This window comes from Talpa occidentalis, unplaced genomic scaffold (assembly GCF_014898055.3).
Source record: "Talpa occidentalis isolate TD23 unplaced genomic scaffold, MPIMG_talOcc4v2.1 talOcc4.8, whole genome shotgun sequence".
Taxonomy (NCBI): Eukaryota; Metazoa; Chordata; class Mammalia; order Eulipotyphla; family Talpidae; genus Talpa; species Talpa occidentalis.
The window spans coordinates 100,302,019-100,316,987 of record NW_023605194.1 but is presented as its reverse complement, the minus strand read 5'-3'; the positions used below and the strand labels follow the sequence as shown (position 1 = coordinate 100,316,987).

At 32.5% G+C, this 14,969-nt stretch overlaps 1 protein-coding gene across 5 annotated transcripts in view; it reads right to left on the bottom strand.

Annotated features, from left to right (window-relative positions):
- FSTL5 (follistatin like 5) overlaps positions 1–14,969 on the bottom strand; it is a 558,421-nt gene that overhangs the window by 91,133 nt on the left and 452,319 nt on the right. For all 5 annotated transcript variants that reach the window (XM_054690351.1, XM_054690350.1, XM_054690353.1 and 2 more), the window contains exons 9-10: positions 4,055–4,216; positions 656–790 (exon numbers count right to left, since the gene is read on the bottom strand). In XM_054690351.1, coding sequence (XP_054546326.1) covers positions 656–790; positions 4,055–4,216 — 297 coding nt within the window. The remainder of the gene's footprint in view (positions 1–655; positions 791–4,054; positions 4,217–14,969) is intronic.

Genomic DNA, 14,969 nt, shown 5'->3' with positions numbered 1-14,969 from the left:
TAAAAATTTACGAGTTAGACTATATCAAACTAAAAAGCTTCTACACATCAAAAGAAATAATCCATAAATGATAAGACATCCTATGGAATGGGAAAAAAATCCTATAGTTTCACCCATGAATTTGAAATGCATTTAATTACCAATATATATTTTTGAAAATCCAATAATGCAGGGGAAAATATTAAATAATCACATTTAAAGAAGTCCAAAGAATTTGAAGAGATTTTTACAAAGAAGACATAAAAATAGTCAATAGGTATATTAAAAGGTACACTACATAACTAAATATCAGGGATGCGAATCAAAAACACAATACAATGCCATCACATACCTGTTAGGAGGGCTGTTATCAAAATAACAAAAGATAAAATGTTGGAGAGAATATGCAAAACCTTTCTTAGAGCTTGTATGGAAACTACTATGGAAATTCTTCAAAAATCAAATATATTATTGTCACATGACCCTGTAATTCCACTTCTGAGTACATATGCCAAAGTATTTAAATCAAGATAAAAAATATATCTGCATTCATATGTTCATTGCAGCATTATTCACAAAAAAGTCAAAATATGAAAACAACCCAAACTATCAACAAACAGTGGATAGAGAAAATATTGTGTTTGTGTGTATATGTGTATATGTGTTCAATACATACGGGTCTTTCTAGCAGAATCTTCCACAAAAAGAGAAGAAATGTCTTCATCCACTCCTGCTTCATTCTTTGCGATACAAGTGTACGCTCCTGTATCTTCATAGCGCACATTGCTTATGTGAACTTCACTGCCATTTGCTGAAAACAGAAGGCAAATGCAACTTGTAAACTACAATTTTAGTTTTGGTACAGTGCTTTCTGATTACACAGTCAAATGGTTCTCTTAGCTTGTCCTAATTAAACTGTTTCCCTTCCTACTTCCATGATTTGGAGCCATGCCAAATTATTCCAAAAGCATTAAAGTGTTTCATAAACTGTGTTGTCACTCTATTACAAAGAATTCAATACTCTATATCAAAAGTATACTCTTAATATTCTATATGCATTTCCTATTTCCCACATTGCATAAGAAGTATTTCATATTAATAACTGTAATTTAATTTATATAGTTATTTTTATTATTCAGAATCTACTTTGTTTTAAACTTTTGCAAAAATTTTAAATAATAAAAATATGATTAATTTATAGGAGAGAATACATCTGAAAAAGGAATTGTGAAAATAAATTAAATGAGCAGGTATAATATGATTGATACTTATCAAGTCTACTTTTTGAATTCATATTAATATATCTGGAATTATTATGGAAAAGGACAGAAAGATAATGCCACATGATTTGTATGTCAGAATACAGAGAAGAAAAATATTTTTCTGTCTTAAAAAGATTTTCAGTTTTTGCCAGTTATTTTACTAAAATAAACTATATTATATTAGGGAAATTAATATAGTCAATGTGTGTATAACCGAATTAAACAGACTTTTAAATCTTGGTAAAATAATATTTTAAATTAATCCCTGATTAATGAGTTTCATCCCACCAATGGGGAAACCAAAGTATAATTAACTGTTTTCTACATTTGGTCACAAAGCAAGTGCTTTCACATAGACCATATCTGAATTTCCCCAAATAATACTGAATTATCAAATGAGGAATATGAAACTCATAGTATGATCTGTGCAAGTGTATGGTAAATTTCCAGAATTGACTTTTAACCAAAAGTCACAACATCCACTTCAAAGAGGGTAATTGCTTAGAAATACTAGATCAACATCAACAATGAAGAAATGGATAATAAAATATCTATAGTGCTGGTTAATATATAATCATACATAGAGTGTGAAATTTCGCATACCTATGTATCCAGATTTATCTCTTAGCTTGTATCCCCTACTCACGATTTATTATCTGTCATAGTCTCTCAAAACTTGACGTAGTTTCTCTTGCTAAAAATGACAATAGCTATTTTATAAGAACTCTCATTCTTTTGGTGTTTGGTGTGGAATATAATCAACTTCTGAAATTTGCCTACTATATATTTCAAATATATATCAAATATATAATATGTTCATATAATAAGGTTTGTTGCTATTAAATGGGCAATATATGACAAGATCAAAATCTAATTATTGTCAAAATCTAATTAGATCTATCTTTAATTTCTGTTAATCACATCAGTGCTCATTGCTTCATAAATTACAGGTACCAAAATATAAACAGTAGATGTAAGGTGTAATTTTATTGGGGTTATTTACATTGATATGGAAATTTCCAGGATTTAGGTTTCAAAGGTCAAAATACTCTGTCTTAAAATTTTTTACCTTATAAAAATAAGTCAATCTTTCAAAAAAAATTAAAAAATGCATACTGATCACATATTTACTGTAAAAGTAGAATAATGAGAGAAGTCTGTACTTGTAGAAATAATAAAAACATTAAAATACTAAAATAGTTATTTCTAAAGTATGACTTGATTGAGCTTAAAAGCATGGAACAAGGAACACAATGGACTATTGTGGAGAACCATGGGTGTTTTGGTGATGGGTATGCTATGGTAACATGTATCTGAATAGGTGTGATTGAATATCTCTAAATCATATATAATATTGTAAAGCAATGTCATATTAATTTTTAAAAAAGGAATATACACCATGACATAGATCCTCAAATATCAGGTGCTCCTCTTGATAATGTTAATAAAATTTGCAGATTTTTTTTTCACTTACAACAATATTATAATCAGCACATATGCAACTGCTTTGGCATTATGTAGACAATTTGACACTACAAAAATGCTTTTTATTTTCACTCACCACATCTTGTAATTCTTATTTTCTATATTTTTTTTTTTTTTTTTTTTTAATAGAGGCATGCTTTATTTATTTGTTTGCTGGTTTGTTTGTTTGTTTTGTTTATACAAGCACTGGGTACAGTCAGAAGCGCGGAAGGGCGAGAGAATTCACCAGAGCCAGAGCGGGGAGCAGAGCAGGCAGAAGGACCGAAGCACACTGCTGAGGGGAGCAGCGGGCGGCAGGAGAGGTCTGCGCGCCATGTGGGACCCTCCTCTGGTGGCCCGGGAGCAGCCGGGGATCGAACCGGCGCCGCAGAGGCCGCGCGCAGCTTCGCAACCCAGCGCTCAACCGCTGCGCCACCGGGGAGGCCCTTTTCTATATATTTGATTAGTTATGTACACAAAATCGACTACTAGAATATGCAGGATACTTTACATATTATAATTTAAAGTAATATAAATGTGAAATATTTACTGGATTTATTTTTTTTTTTTAATTTTTTTTTTTTTTATAGAGGCATGTTTTATTTATTTATTTATTTGTTTGTTTGTTTGTTTGTTTTGTTTATACATGCACTGGGTACAGTCAGAAGCGCGGGAGGGTGAGAGAATTCACCAGAGCCAGAGCGGGGAGCAGAGCAGGCAGAAGGACCGAAGTACACTGCTGAGGGGAGCAGCGGGCGGCAGGAGAGGTCTGCGCGCCATGTGGGACCCTCCTCTGGTGGCCGGGGAGCAGCCGGGGATCGAACCGGCGCTACAGAGGCCGCGGGCAGCTTCGCAACCCAGCGCTCAACCACTGCGCCACCGGGGAGGCCCTTTACTGGATTTATTATTTTCCTGTTTTAATTTTCAATGTTACCAAATATTCACAAAAATAATTTCTATATTATTAATACCTGTAATACATTTTTTTTGTAATTTAAGCATTTAAATAGTCACTTCAAAAATGCATTCTATGAGGAGATGTAATTTTCCTCTTCAGTGTATCTGTTATAAGTCATTGGAAGTATTTAATATATACTGTTTAATACTTTGTGTATCACTAAAATAAGCACATAATCACGATAAAACTTTGTTTAAAAAATTAAAATATAAAAAGAATCTATTTAAATCTTATGTTCTTTCAGGTACAAATATGTATTTTCACTTATATGATATTCTGTTGTCACTGACACATTTTCTATTTTTTCTAAATACTATAAAATATATTATAAATTTTAGCACAAAATGTCTATGTATTCATTTAAGAGAAAAAAATTCAAATTAAAAAACACCTTGAAGCGTGAGTTGTTTGGACAGCTTTGGTGTAATATCAATTCCATTCTTCAGCCAGCCAAGCTGAGGGTTTGGTATGCCCTCTGCATGACACCTAAGACTTGCAGTTACCCCAGGTTCTCTAGCCTGGCTTTCAGGATACACCCGAATTACTGGAGGAACTAAAAAAAGAAATGGAAAAGAAAGTAAGTAAGTAATCCATATTTACCATTTAATTTTTCAAAACAAACAATTGGAATATGGTAAAAATATAAATCATATATTATAATGATGTTTTATATTTCTATAGACATTTGTTTATAAGAACTATTATCCATGACAATGTACCATGAGTCAGTGAATAGCCCTAAAGGCTATTCTGGAGGCTTTGCCATGGAAATATCTTAGGATATTTTATTTCAGAAATTAACAATGTCCTCCAAGTATGACAGATACATATAAAAAATACAGAAATCATTTTAGAGAGGCTCTCCTTTGTCAGATATTGAAAAAAAAGAATATTAAAATATCTAACAATTGTAAAAGAGTTTAAGAAATTAAGACTATGAATTTAGATATATGTAAAATAAATGAATATAGTAATAGGAGAGAAAGTAATTTCTTCTTTTTTTTTAACTACAGCATTTTAAGAAATTAGGATAATTCCATTAACAGCTGCATCCCCCCAAAATAAAATATTTTGTAATGCAAACACTAAAAAATATGTTGAAAGAATTTAAAGAAAATCTACATAAATTGAAAGATACCATGTGTTCACAAATTGAAAGAATTAGTTGCTAAGATAGTAAGAATTGGTGAGAATCATTGGTAAAATGAGAAAATTCCAAAATTGTTCTATATATACAACATAATCCATGTGAATATTCCAACTGTGGGTTTTTTGTTTGTTTATAAAAATGAGAGAGTCCACCTTCAGTTTCATGTGGAATTAAAAATTACATTAAATAACCAAAACAATCATGAAAAAACTCTCACTGGAGGTCTCATATTCCTGGTTTCCACATTTATTATAAAGCTAGAGTAAACAAAACAATGGGATACTGGCATAACGATAAAGATACAGCTCTCTAGAATATAGTTGGAAGTGCAGAAATAAACCCTATATGGGAGGTCAATACATTTTCAACAAAGACATCAAGAAATTGTTTTTCTTAAGAACTGATACTGGTCTGACTAGATATATACATGTATGGCAATAAACCTGTAAGTTTACTGATACCATATATAACAGTTAATTCAAAGTAAACTGGAGAAATAAATGTAGGTGCTAAAACAATAAAACTTATAGGAAAAATACAGATAAAGTCTTCTTGGCCTTATATTTGACTTTTGTTTCTTAAATAATATCCCCAATCACACGCAAAAAAAAAATTGGATTTCATTAAAATTAATTTTTTTGTTATACTAAGGACAAATTCAAGGTAATGTAAATATAACTGAAAGAATAGACAAAATTGCAAATTATATTTGATAGGAAACTAGTATCCAACATATATTATGAACTGTTACAATTCAGCATCTTAAAGGCAATAACCTCTTCTTCACAGCAAAATAAACTATCAACAAATTGAAAAGGTAACCTATGGAATCAGAAAAAAATATGTATAAACCACATATCTCTTAGAGAAATATTAGTCAAAACATCAAAGGAACTCACAACTGAACAGAAAAAAGTGAGCCAAGATCCTAAAAAGCCATTTTTCCAATGACAGGATGCCAAGCTGTACATGACAAGGAGCTCAAGATCATGGAAGATCAGGAAATGCAAATCAGAAGCACAATGAGATATCCCTTCACATATGTTATGATGTCTGTTTTCAAAAACACAACAGAAAATACATACTGCCATGGATTTGGTGAAAGGGAACTCTTGTACACTGTTGGTAATATAAACTAGAACAGTCAGTATGGAAAACAATATGAAAGTAGCTCACGAAATTTCAAATGGAACTACTTCCAAGTCAATAAATTCCCACTTTCTACTTAATTAAGTAAGCCTTGATAGCAATTCATTTTCACCTTTAGCTTCAATTTTCTCACAAGTGAAAATGAGAATTGATTTATGTCTCTTTTTTTATTATGTGACATGAGTATTCTCATGATAGAAAATAATACCATTAACACCAACACTTTTAGTGTGGAAATAGTAATATATTCATAGATACTATAGAATATTTACTATAGAATATTTCATATTCTATTCATAGATACTATAGAATATTTCTGTTGTTTTAAAGATGAGTAACAGGAAAGTTTAACAGCTTTTACCGATGGAAATGAAAAATTACTGCCAATAAATATTCAATAAAAGAACGTATAACTTGTCACAGAACTTGAAGTCAAAGCAAAGATCAATGATTCCTGTAGCATTTTGGGAGAAGTGGAAAATCAAGACAACAGAATATATTCGAAAATTACTTTGAAATGAAACACATCAATCAATTTAATAATTATAATAAAATCTGCATCATTCATATTTGAAAATGCAGCTATTATTGGGTGACCTATACTGTTCTTGATACTTTCCAAAGAATGTTTTCAAGTAAGATGTGCAATAGAAACCTGCAGTGCCATCTCTTTCAACCTTATTGATATAATTGTGATTGAAATGAAAGGAAAACAGTGAATAATACATTTTATCATATTGAACTTTAATACCTTTAATAACTTTTATACAATAGATAATATACACTATGGAAAAATAATAATACACATATATAATGTTTCTTATTTGGTAGATTGGCATCAAGACATGGCCTGAAAATATCTAACTCACATAGAATTAAAGGATAAATGATTGGCATAACAACTATTAACCTAAGCAATAAACTACACATTTAATAGGAGGTTATTTTTCCTGGGATATATATTATGAAATACAAATGAGGATTGATGGCAGTCTAAATTAAAAAGTCAATAATTCTCCAGAGAACATTTTAAGCCATTTGTTACAGTCATTTTTAGTTAGGAAGTGCACTCTATGAACTTGTCTTTCCTTGCTATTGGCAGTATATAAAAAAAAAAAAGAAACTGAAGACACCAAGAGCTTCTATGTTGACCTTATAATTCAATTTGTGTTCACTATCACACCAATCTTTAAATAATGTCCCCAATATTTTCAGCAAAAGATGATACATAAAGGTTTCTATGTACAGGAAATTTCCTAATAATGTTTCTTATTTCATTGAAGTAACACAGGAAGCAATCTTGTTAGGTTTAATTGATGCAATAGTATTAAACAAAGTCAAGTAACATAATATTGCATGTATATCTATAAAAACATTAAATAACTTAGTGTATATATATATGTGTTATCCAACCTCATGTTATTGAAATATATATATATTATATAAAACGTGATTAAACAGTTTCAGACACTTAAAATGGAAGGGATACAGGATGATGTAAATACATGAATTTTATTTGTGAATAACATTAAGAAAAGTATAAAATCTTGTTTATCCTTTAAGGTAACAACATACACTATTTATTGAGCAACATCTGGGTATAGTATATAGTGCTAAGTGAATTTATTCTCTATCTGTCATATTCTAATGTATATATTAAGATGTTGAGTGAGTGCTGAATTCAGCTTTTGAAATTAATCAAATGAAATTCTGGAAAAAATGCAAAACTCTGGAGAGAATTGCCTTATTTGATACTGATCTTAAAATTCCCTACAGAAAGTATCTACTGGAATTTGACTACATGGAATCTGAAAACAAATTCTGACATTTATAACAGCTACATCTAAGGTATATTTGAGATCCTTAAAAAGTATATTTTAAAATGAAAAGTTAATATACTTTTCATTGCATTTATATTTCAGAGGAATATTAATAATTAATCTCAAATAGGTGCAACTTCTCAAAATAAGTTACTTCTGTCACCCAATTGAAATAAATAACACCATCATGTGATTAAAATACACTAATAAAAGTATATTTAATTTATCTACTGATCCTTTAAGCATAACATATAAGTAATAAGATAGTATATATGGAAGACTTGTGAAATACATACATAAAGCTAATAATTTTAAGCTACTTATAGAAACTTAGAAATGGAGATGTGTTTCTAGGACTAAAACATTAAACTTAGATATCAAAAAAGTAGATAAGAAAAATACACTACTGCATAATTACTATCATTACATTTTCTCACAGATTTCTTTCCAGAAATGTTGGGATCTATATGGAATTATTTGTAAAATTCATCATCAGTTCGAAACCAGAAAGCATTTAGTAATATGTTTAAATAGGCATAAAACTAAATAAAGGTCAACGGGCATATTTCTGAAATGTTCATAATATATTTTTATATAGGAATAAATCAAGGAAGGATCCAAATATGATTCAAATAGGATTCTAATCTAATTACCTTGCCGGTAGAATATTAGAGATTGGGAGAAAATGGAAAACGGTAGCTCTCTCTAATGCTGAATGCTGGCTTTTTTTTTTTTTTTTCCTTCTTTCAACATGCATATCCTGTGATTTCTTTAGAACTCCCTGCACTTGCTGAAAGTCTGAGAATAGCCTAACTTGGGCTATTTGAAAGCTTGATTGTAGAGTCAGGAGGCAGATACTGCTGACCCCAAACAATGACTCCATTCTAACTGAAAACAAAAATAAATTTAAGGTGAATCCTCAGGTCATTGGTATGTAAACAACTAAACACTGGGTATTTTTTTCCTTTTCTGGATGTTATTATCTTGTATTCATTTGTAGGATTCTATCACTGCTTTTCCACAAATTATTCACACAGCTGCAACTGTTAGAAAAGGTTCTAAGAAAGCTTGAGGGTAAGAATATAAATGTCTCTGAAGTAGTGCTGACTCACAGCAGCATCTGGATTGTTCTGTTCGTATTATGCCTTCTTTTGTCATTAAAGCAACTTTCCTATGAAAAATTACAGACTGGGTTTAATAAATATTTTAAAATGCTACTGAGCCTGTCCAATGCCTTTTGTCTTTGACATTATTAAAGCCATCACTTTCTCTTTAACATTGTCCCAAAGCAGTCTTTTTATATTCATGACTTTCACACAGCCTCTTGTCAATATTACAAAACTCTGATCACATTATTGCAGCCTTCATAAAAGTGTAAAGGATGCAACAAATGTTGGAGGCAAAATATAAATTAGCAGCAACACACTCATGGTCATAAACTTTTGTGACTTTTTTTTTTAATTTGGTCTTCCTATTTATTCTGTGGTATAGTAACAAATAACAACTTTTTAAGTTATTTTGAAAGAGGCAGCTGTTCATCTTTAATTAACTTAGATCTATTCTGTTAATCCTTAAAATAGTGCAATTTTTTAATCCCCATTTTCACAGTATCAAAAGCTACCATCTTCAGAAATGCTCACTGAAACACAAAAGAAAACATAACAAAAACATTGAACATAATAACACATGCTTTTCTAAATCTGTGAAATAAAATAAGAATTAATGAAAATTTGAAGTGCAGCACATGGTGGACACTGTTTTTTCTTTTAGGCCTTATTTACTTTGATTTAAAATATACTTAATTTGAAATAATTTATCAGGACAGTCAAAGTTACTTATTTGAGGCATGGACTATTCAATGGCTCTACCCAACCTGAAAATTTGTTTTTTTTTTAAAGATTTATTTTAGGGCCTCCCCTATGGCACAGGCTGTTGAGCACCATGCTGTGAAGCTGTCCACAGCCTCTGCAGTGCTGGTTTGATCCTGGCCGCTGGCAAGTGTCCCGCATGGCGCAGCAGACCTCTCCTGTTGCGCCTGCTGCTTCCTGCTGCTTCCCTCAGCAGTGTATTTTGTCAGTCTGCCTGTTTTGTTCCCCACATTGTCTCTGGTGAATCTTCTCATCCTCCCATGCATCTGGCCTGTACCCCGGTTCTTGTATAAATAAATAAATAAATAAATCTTTAAAAAATTATTTTATTTATTCATGCATAAAAGAACTGGTGTGTAGGCCAGAGATGCAGGGGTGAAAGGCTTCACAAGAGATAGAGTGGGGAACAGACCAGGAAGATGTACTAAAATACACTGCTGAGGGGAGCAGAGGGTGAGAGAGGAGAGGTCTGCTGCGCCATGTGGGTTAGCTCCCAAGCCAGGGATTGAACTCAGGTCACAGTGGCTGGAGATAGCTTGACAGTGCTAAGACTTTGACTCCTGCACCACCAGGGAGGCACCCCCAACCTGAATATTTCAACGCATCTCTAATACTCTATGCTCCAAGGGACAAAATATTCAACTACTCTGTGCCTCAATTTCCACACTTATAAAATTTGAAATCCTTCCTAGGACTAAGTGGATTAAAGAAACAATAGTAAGTCTCCAGATATGCTAGACATAAGTGAGCAGGAAAATGTTAGGAGTCTTACACACATTGCTTAACAGAAATCATGGGTTTTGCCTGTTACATGGAGAATGACTGTGGCTTAGCATGAGAAATGGTAAATTAATTTCACTAGTTCATACTGATTGATTAGTAGAACTGGACTGATAGTAGAAGTGGATCCAAAATGATGTAAACTAAACCCATGTATGCGTTCTATAGGCAATAAATCAGTATAACAATCAATCAAAAATATGGGCCGGGATTAGAAAAAGGGAAAAGAAAAAAAAATCACATTTTTCAAACTTTCTAAATGTTGAAGATATAAATATAAATGCTATCTAGATACAATATTTGAATGGATTTATTCAAAGCTATTTCTGAAAAAATTCTAAACACATCAAGTGTATGTATCTTCTAAGCCCTTTCTTCAATTCACATTTGCTCCCCATTTGCCAAATAACTCATAAGAGTTATGTATAGTCTGTAAAAAGGACATACTTGTGACTGAAAAGTAAGAAAAATAATTTGCCTTTATTAGGGTTTAAAAATATGAGGAAAACATACGTTGTTCAATAAAATATTAAGATGCTTGGCAAAAAATAATTATGATTTTTAACTTTTTTGTTCATAATTTTTTGGTTTACAACCTAGTTAAACATATGTTCTTCCACTATTTGTATAAGAAATGAAGAACTTTAGGATATATAAGACCATAATATGTATAATACCTAGCATTCAACAGATCGCTTAACAGAAATCATAGGTTTTGCCTATTACATGGAGAATGTCTGTTAAGAGACAGATTTTAGATCATAACCTATAAGACGATGTGATGGTATTTTAAAATATAAAACAGAAACACTATGCAGTAGAGAGAAAAGGATTCATGATTACATATCAATGATAGTGCTAACAATAGTGAAGATATTTTCAATAGAATAGATGATGCAAATTTAAAATATTAAATATTTTGGCATATTTTTTGTAAAAATTATATAAAAAGCAAAAACAAACAAATTTCAGATATAAATGTATAGTCATATACACTTAACTAGTCTAGGAGATATAGATCTATTTTTTAATTATGAGTTGAACTCCAGGTTTATGAAAGTTGTGACATCTTAAGAAATTGCCTAATTTAAGAACAATTTTTAGATGTGCTAACATACCAAGATTTCAAAATAAACTTCTTTATAGGATTTATAAATGCAAGTAACTGCAGGTGGAAATAATCTTATTAATACTAAGCAATATATATTACAATATCATACACAATTATATACAAAATCATCCTTGTATTTTATATACCAGTGCATTCATTTTTTTTAGATAATCTGAATCCAAAAGGAATTTTTACATTAAAGAATATAGGCATTTAATAGCGGACACATAATGTTAGATTACTAGGTGAACATTTTGTAGCAATCCCATCTCTTAATACTAAACAATGTGTGAGAGGGTCAATTTTCTCCACAAGTTCATCTGAAATGCATGGTATTACTCTTTTTAATTTGGAAAATGCTTCCTCATTTTAAATAAATTGAAGTCATTGTTCCTTGGATAAGTATGTGTTTATCCACCCATTTGCCATTTTGATTACTTCTAAGAATTGCTTGTTCATAATCTTTTTTTTTTTAAAGATTTATTTATTTACACAAGCACTGGGTACAGTCAGAAGCATGGGAGGGTGAGAGAATTCACCAGAGCCAGAGTGGGGAACAGAACAGGTAGACTGACGAAACACACTGCTGAGCAGAGCAGCAGGTGCGGCAGGAGAGGTCTGCGTGTCATGTGGGACCCTCGCTGGCGGCTGGGGATTGAATCGGAGCTGCAGAGGCTGCAGGCAGCTTCCCAGCCTAGTGCTAACTGCTGCGCCACCAAGGAGGCCCCCTACTTGTTCATAATACTTACCCATAATGTTGCCACCATATAGCTAAACAAATAAGAAAACATTTCCCTTGATGTCATTAGCAAGCTACCAATCAATCCACAAATAGTGATTTACCACAAAATATTTATTATTAACTTTCTACTTTATCCTTTTGACCTTTAGGAATATTTCTAAACTATTCAACTTAGAAATACTCTACACTTAAGACACTTCAGTATTTCTAGTCTTTGTTAATGCAAAATGTTACCTGCTCTCCTCCACAGCGCTGCTCAAATCCATCGTCCGTATCACTGTCAAAATTATTTTTAAATTGAAAGTAGAATATTGCTCTGATTTACTCTAAATCCTTTACTAAATCACCCCATTTTCTTTTTCAGAATAATATCTAAACTGCTTAACATAAAATGTTCTTTGTTATTTGATCTTGTCTTTCAAAATTCATTTTTTGCCAAGAACTTAAAAACCTCTATTGATGTTTCCAAGTGTAAAGTGTTTCTTCTTGTATTTCAACTCCTCTTCCCCTTATTTTATTCTTTTTCCTCCTGTTTCTTCTCCTTTACTCCAAATCTTCTTTCTTCTATTTCTCTCTTCCCTTCTATTTTCCTCTTTCTTGTCCTTCCTACCCCTTTTCTTTTTCTTCATCTTCTACACATTCTCTCCATTTTTCTATTCATGTTTGAGTATTCAAATGTACACATTTAATTTCATATTTATATTTGAGTAGACAATCAATTCATATTATTTTTTAAATATTTATTTATGCATACAAGAGCTGGAGTACAGGCCAGAGGTGTGGGGTGTGAGAGGATACACTAGAGCCAGAGTGGGGAGCAGAACAGGCAGATTGACTGAAATACACTGCTGAGGGGAGCAGCAGGCAAGGCAGGATAGGTCTGCTGCGCCATGTGGCTAGCTCCCTGGCTGGCTGGGGATCAAACTCATGCTGCAGATGCTGCAGGTGCTTCATAGGTTGCGTCTTAACCCCTTGTGCCACCAAGGAGGTCCCACATTATTAAAAAAATAAAATATACAAAAATAAATTATGAAAAATCTCCTTCCACCTTTATCTTTCAGTGACCTATTTTCTTCCCTCCTCCTGGAAGAAAAAAGCAAAGGTTACCAGTTTCTCATGGATTTTGTCAGACATATGATAAAGATGATGACAATAGAGAGAAAGAGGGATGATAGATAAGTCTAGATATATCTGTGTATAGTTATTATAATATTAGTATTGCACTCAAGTCAAGAAAAGAAGGCAGATGTACATTATGAAAAGTAGATTAATGGTTGTCAGAGGATAGAGGTCGAATACAAAGAGATTGTTAATTGATAGGGATACTTTTTGAAGTGGTGAAAATATTTTGGAATTAGATTAATGATGATAGTATAACCTTGGGAATATACTATATAACAGTAATATGTGTACTTTAATATAAGAGTCAATTGTATTGTGTGAGAATTACAGCTCAAAAAGAACACTAAGCAAATAGAAAAAAAAAAACAGGAAAGGGAGAACGATAAGTATAGTATGTTAACATTTGTGTAAAGAAAAGTAAAAATATAGTAGAGGTTTGCAATCTCTCCATGTGGCTTGGCTCTACCATGTTTCCAAGAATTTCCTCTCGTTTGGTTCTACTTAATGTCAATAATAGGAATTATTTTATATTTGTCAAAGATATGTGGTAAGAAGTAAAACGGAAGTCATTTTGATATTGGGATAAGGTCTCTATGTGTTCTGTAACTTATATACATGGTTGCCTCTCTGGGGCTGCCTCACATCTACAGCTGTTTCACATTCCCTCCAGCTTTATACCTTCTTGGACATGATGCTCATTTTGTTTTGCACAAAAGTGACCCAGAATCTCAATACATTCACCTTATAAGGCTGGAGTCTGTGAGAATTGTCCTGGATACCAGGCTAATCTCCTAAGTTCCACTTCATGCTTTCTGGCTTGTATTTCCCCTTATTCCTTCCCACTTTACCTCTGTTTTCCCTTTTCCAAATCCCTCAACTTTGTTTCATTGGCCAATATGTCTATCTCAGGCAAGTATCACTCCATCTTGGTTATGTTACATCCTGGCATCATTTTTACTTTGCTCATCATAAATTCCTCAAATTAGTATATAGTCTGAGCAAGAACTGGGGAGATTTTGAGAAAAGGACAGCTTATATTCAATACATAGGAAGTTAGAGCACCATCAAGAATGACAGCAAGTTCCTCAAAGAATATAACTATCATTTGCTCACCATCGTATCTTCAGCATCTAACATATGTGAAATAGATGTCAATCCATAGTTGTAAAATAAATTACATAGGCCTCCACTGGTGGCACAGCTGGTTGAGCACAGCGTTTTGAAGCTGTCTGCAGCCTCTGCAGCGCCGGTTCAATCCCCGGCCGGCAAGATACCCACATGGCACAGCAGACCTCCCCTGTTTCGCCTGCTGCTCCCCTCAGCAGTGTGTTTCAGTCAGTCTGCCTGTTCTGTTCCTTGCTGTCTCTGGTGAGTCCTCTCACCCTCCAGCACCTCTGGCCTGTACCCCAGTTCTTGTATGTCTGAATAAATAAATCTTTAAAAAAATCACATATGTGTGAGTAAATGAATGAATGAGAGCTTGATATCAGGTTCCCATTTAATTAGTTACCATCATAATATGACAACGTTGGGCTTACTTTCACTTTGATCTCATTTTTGCTGC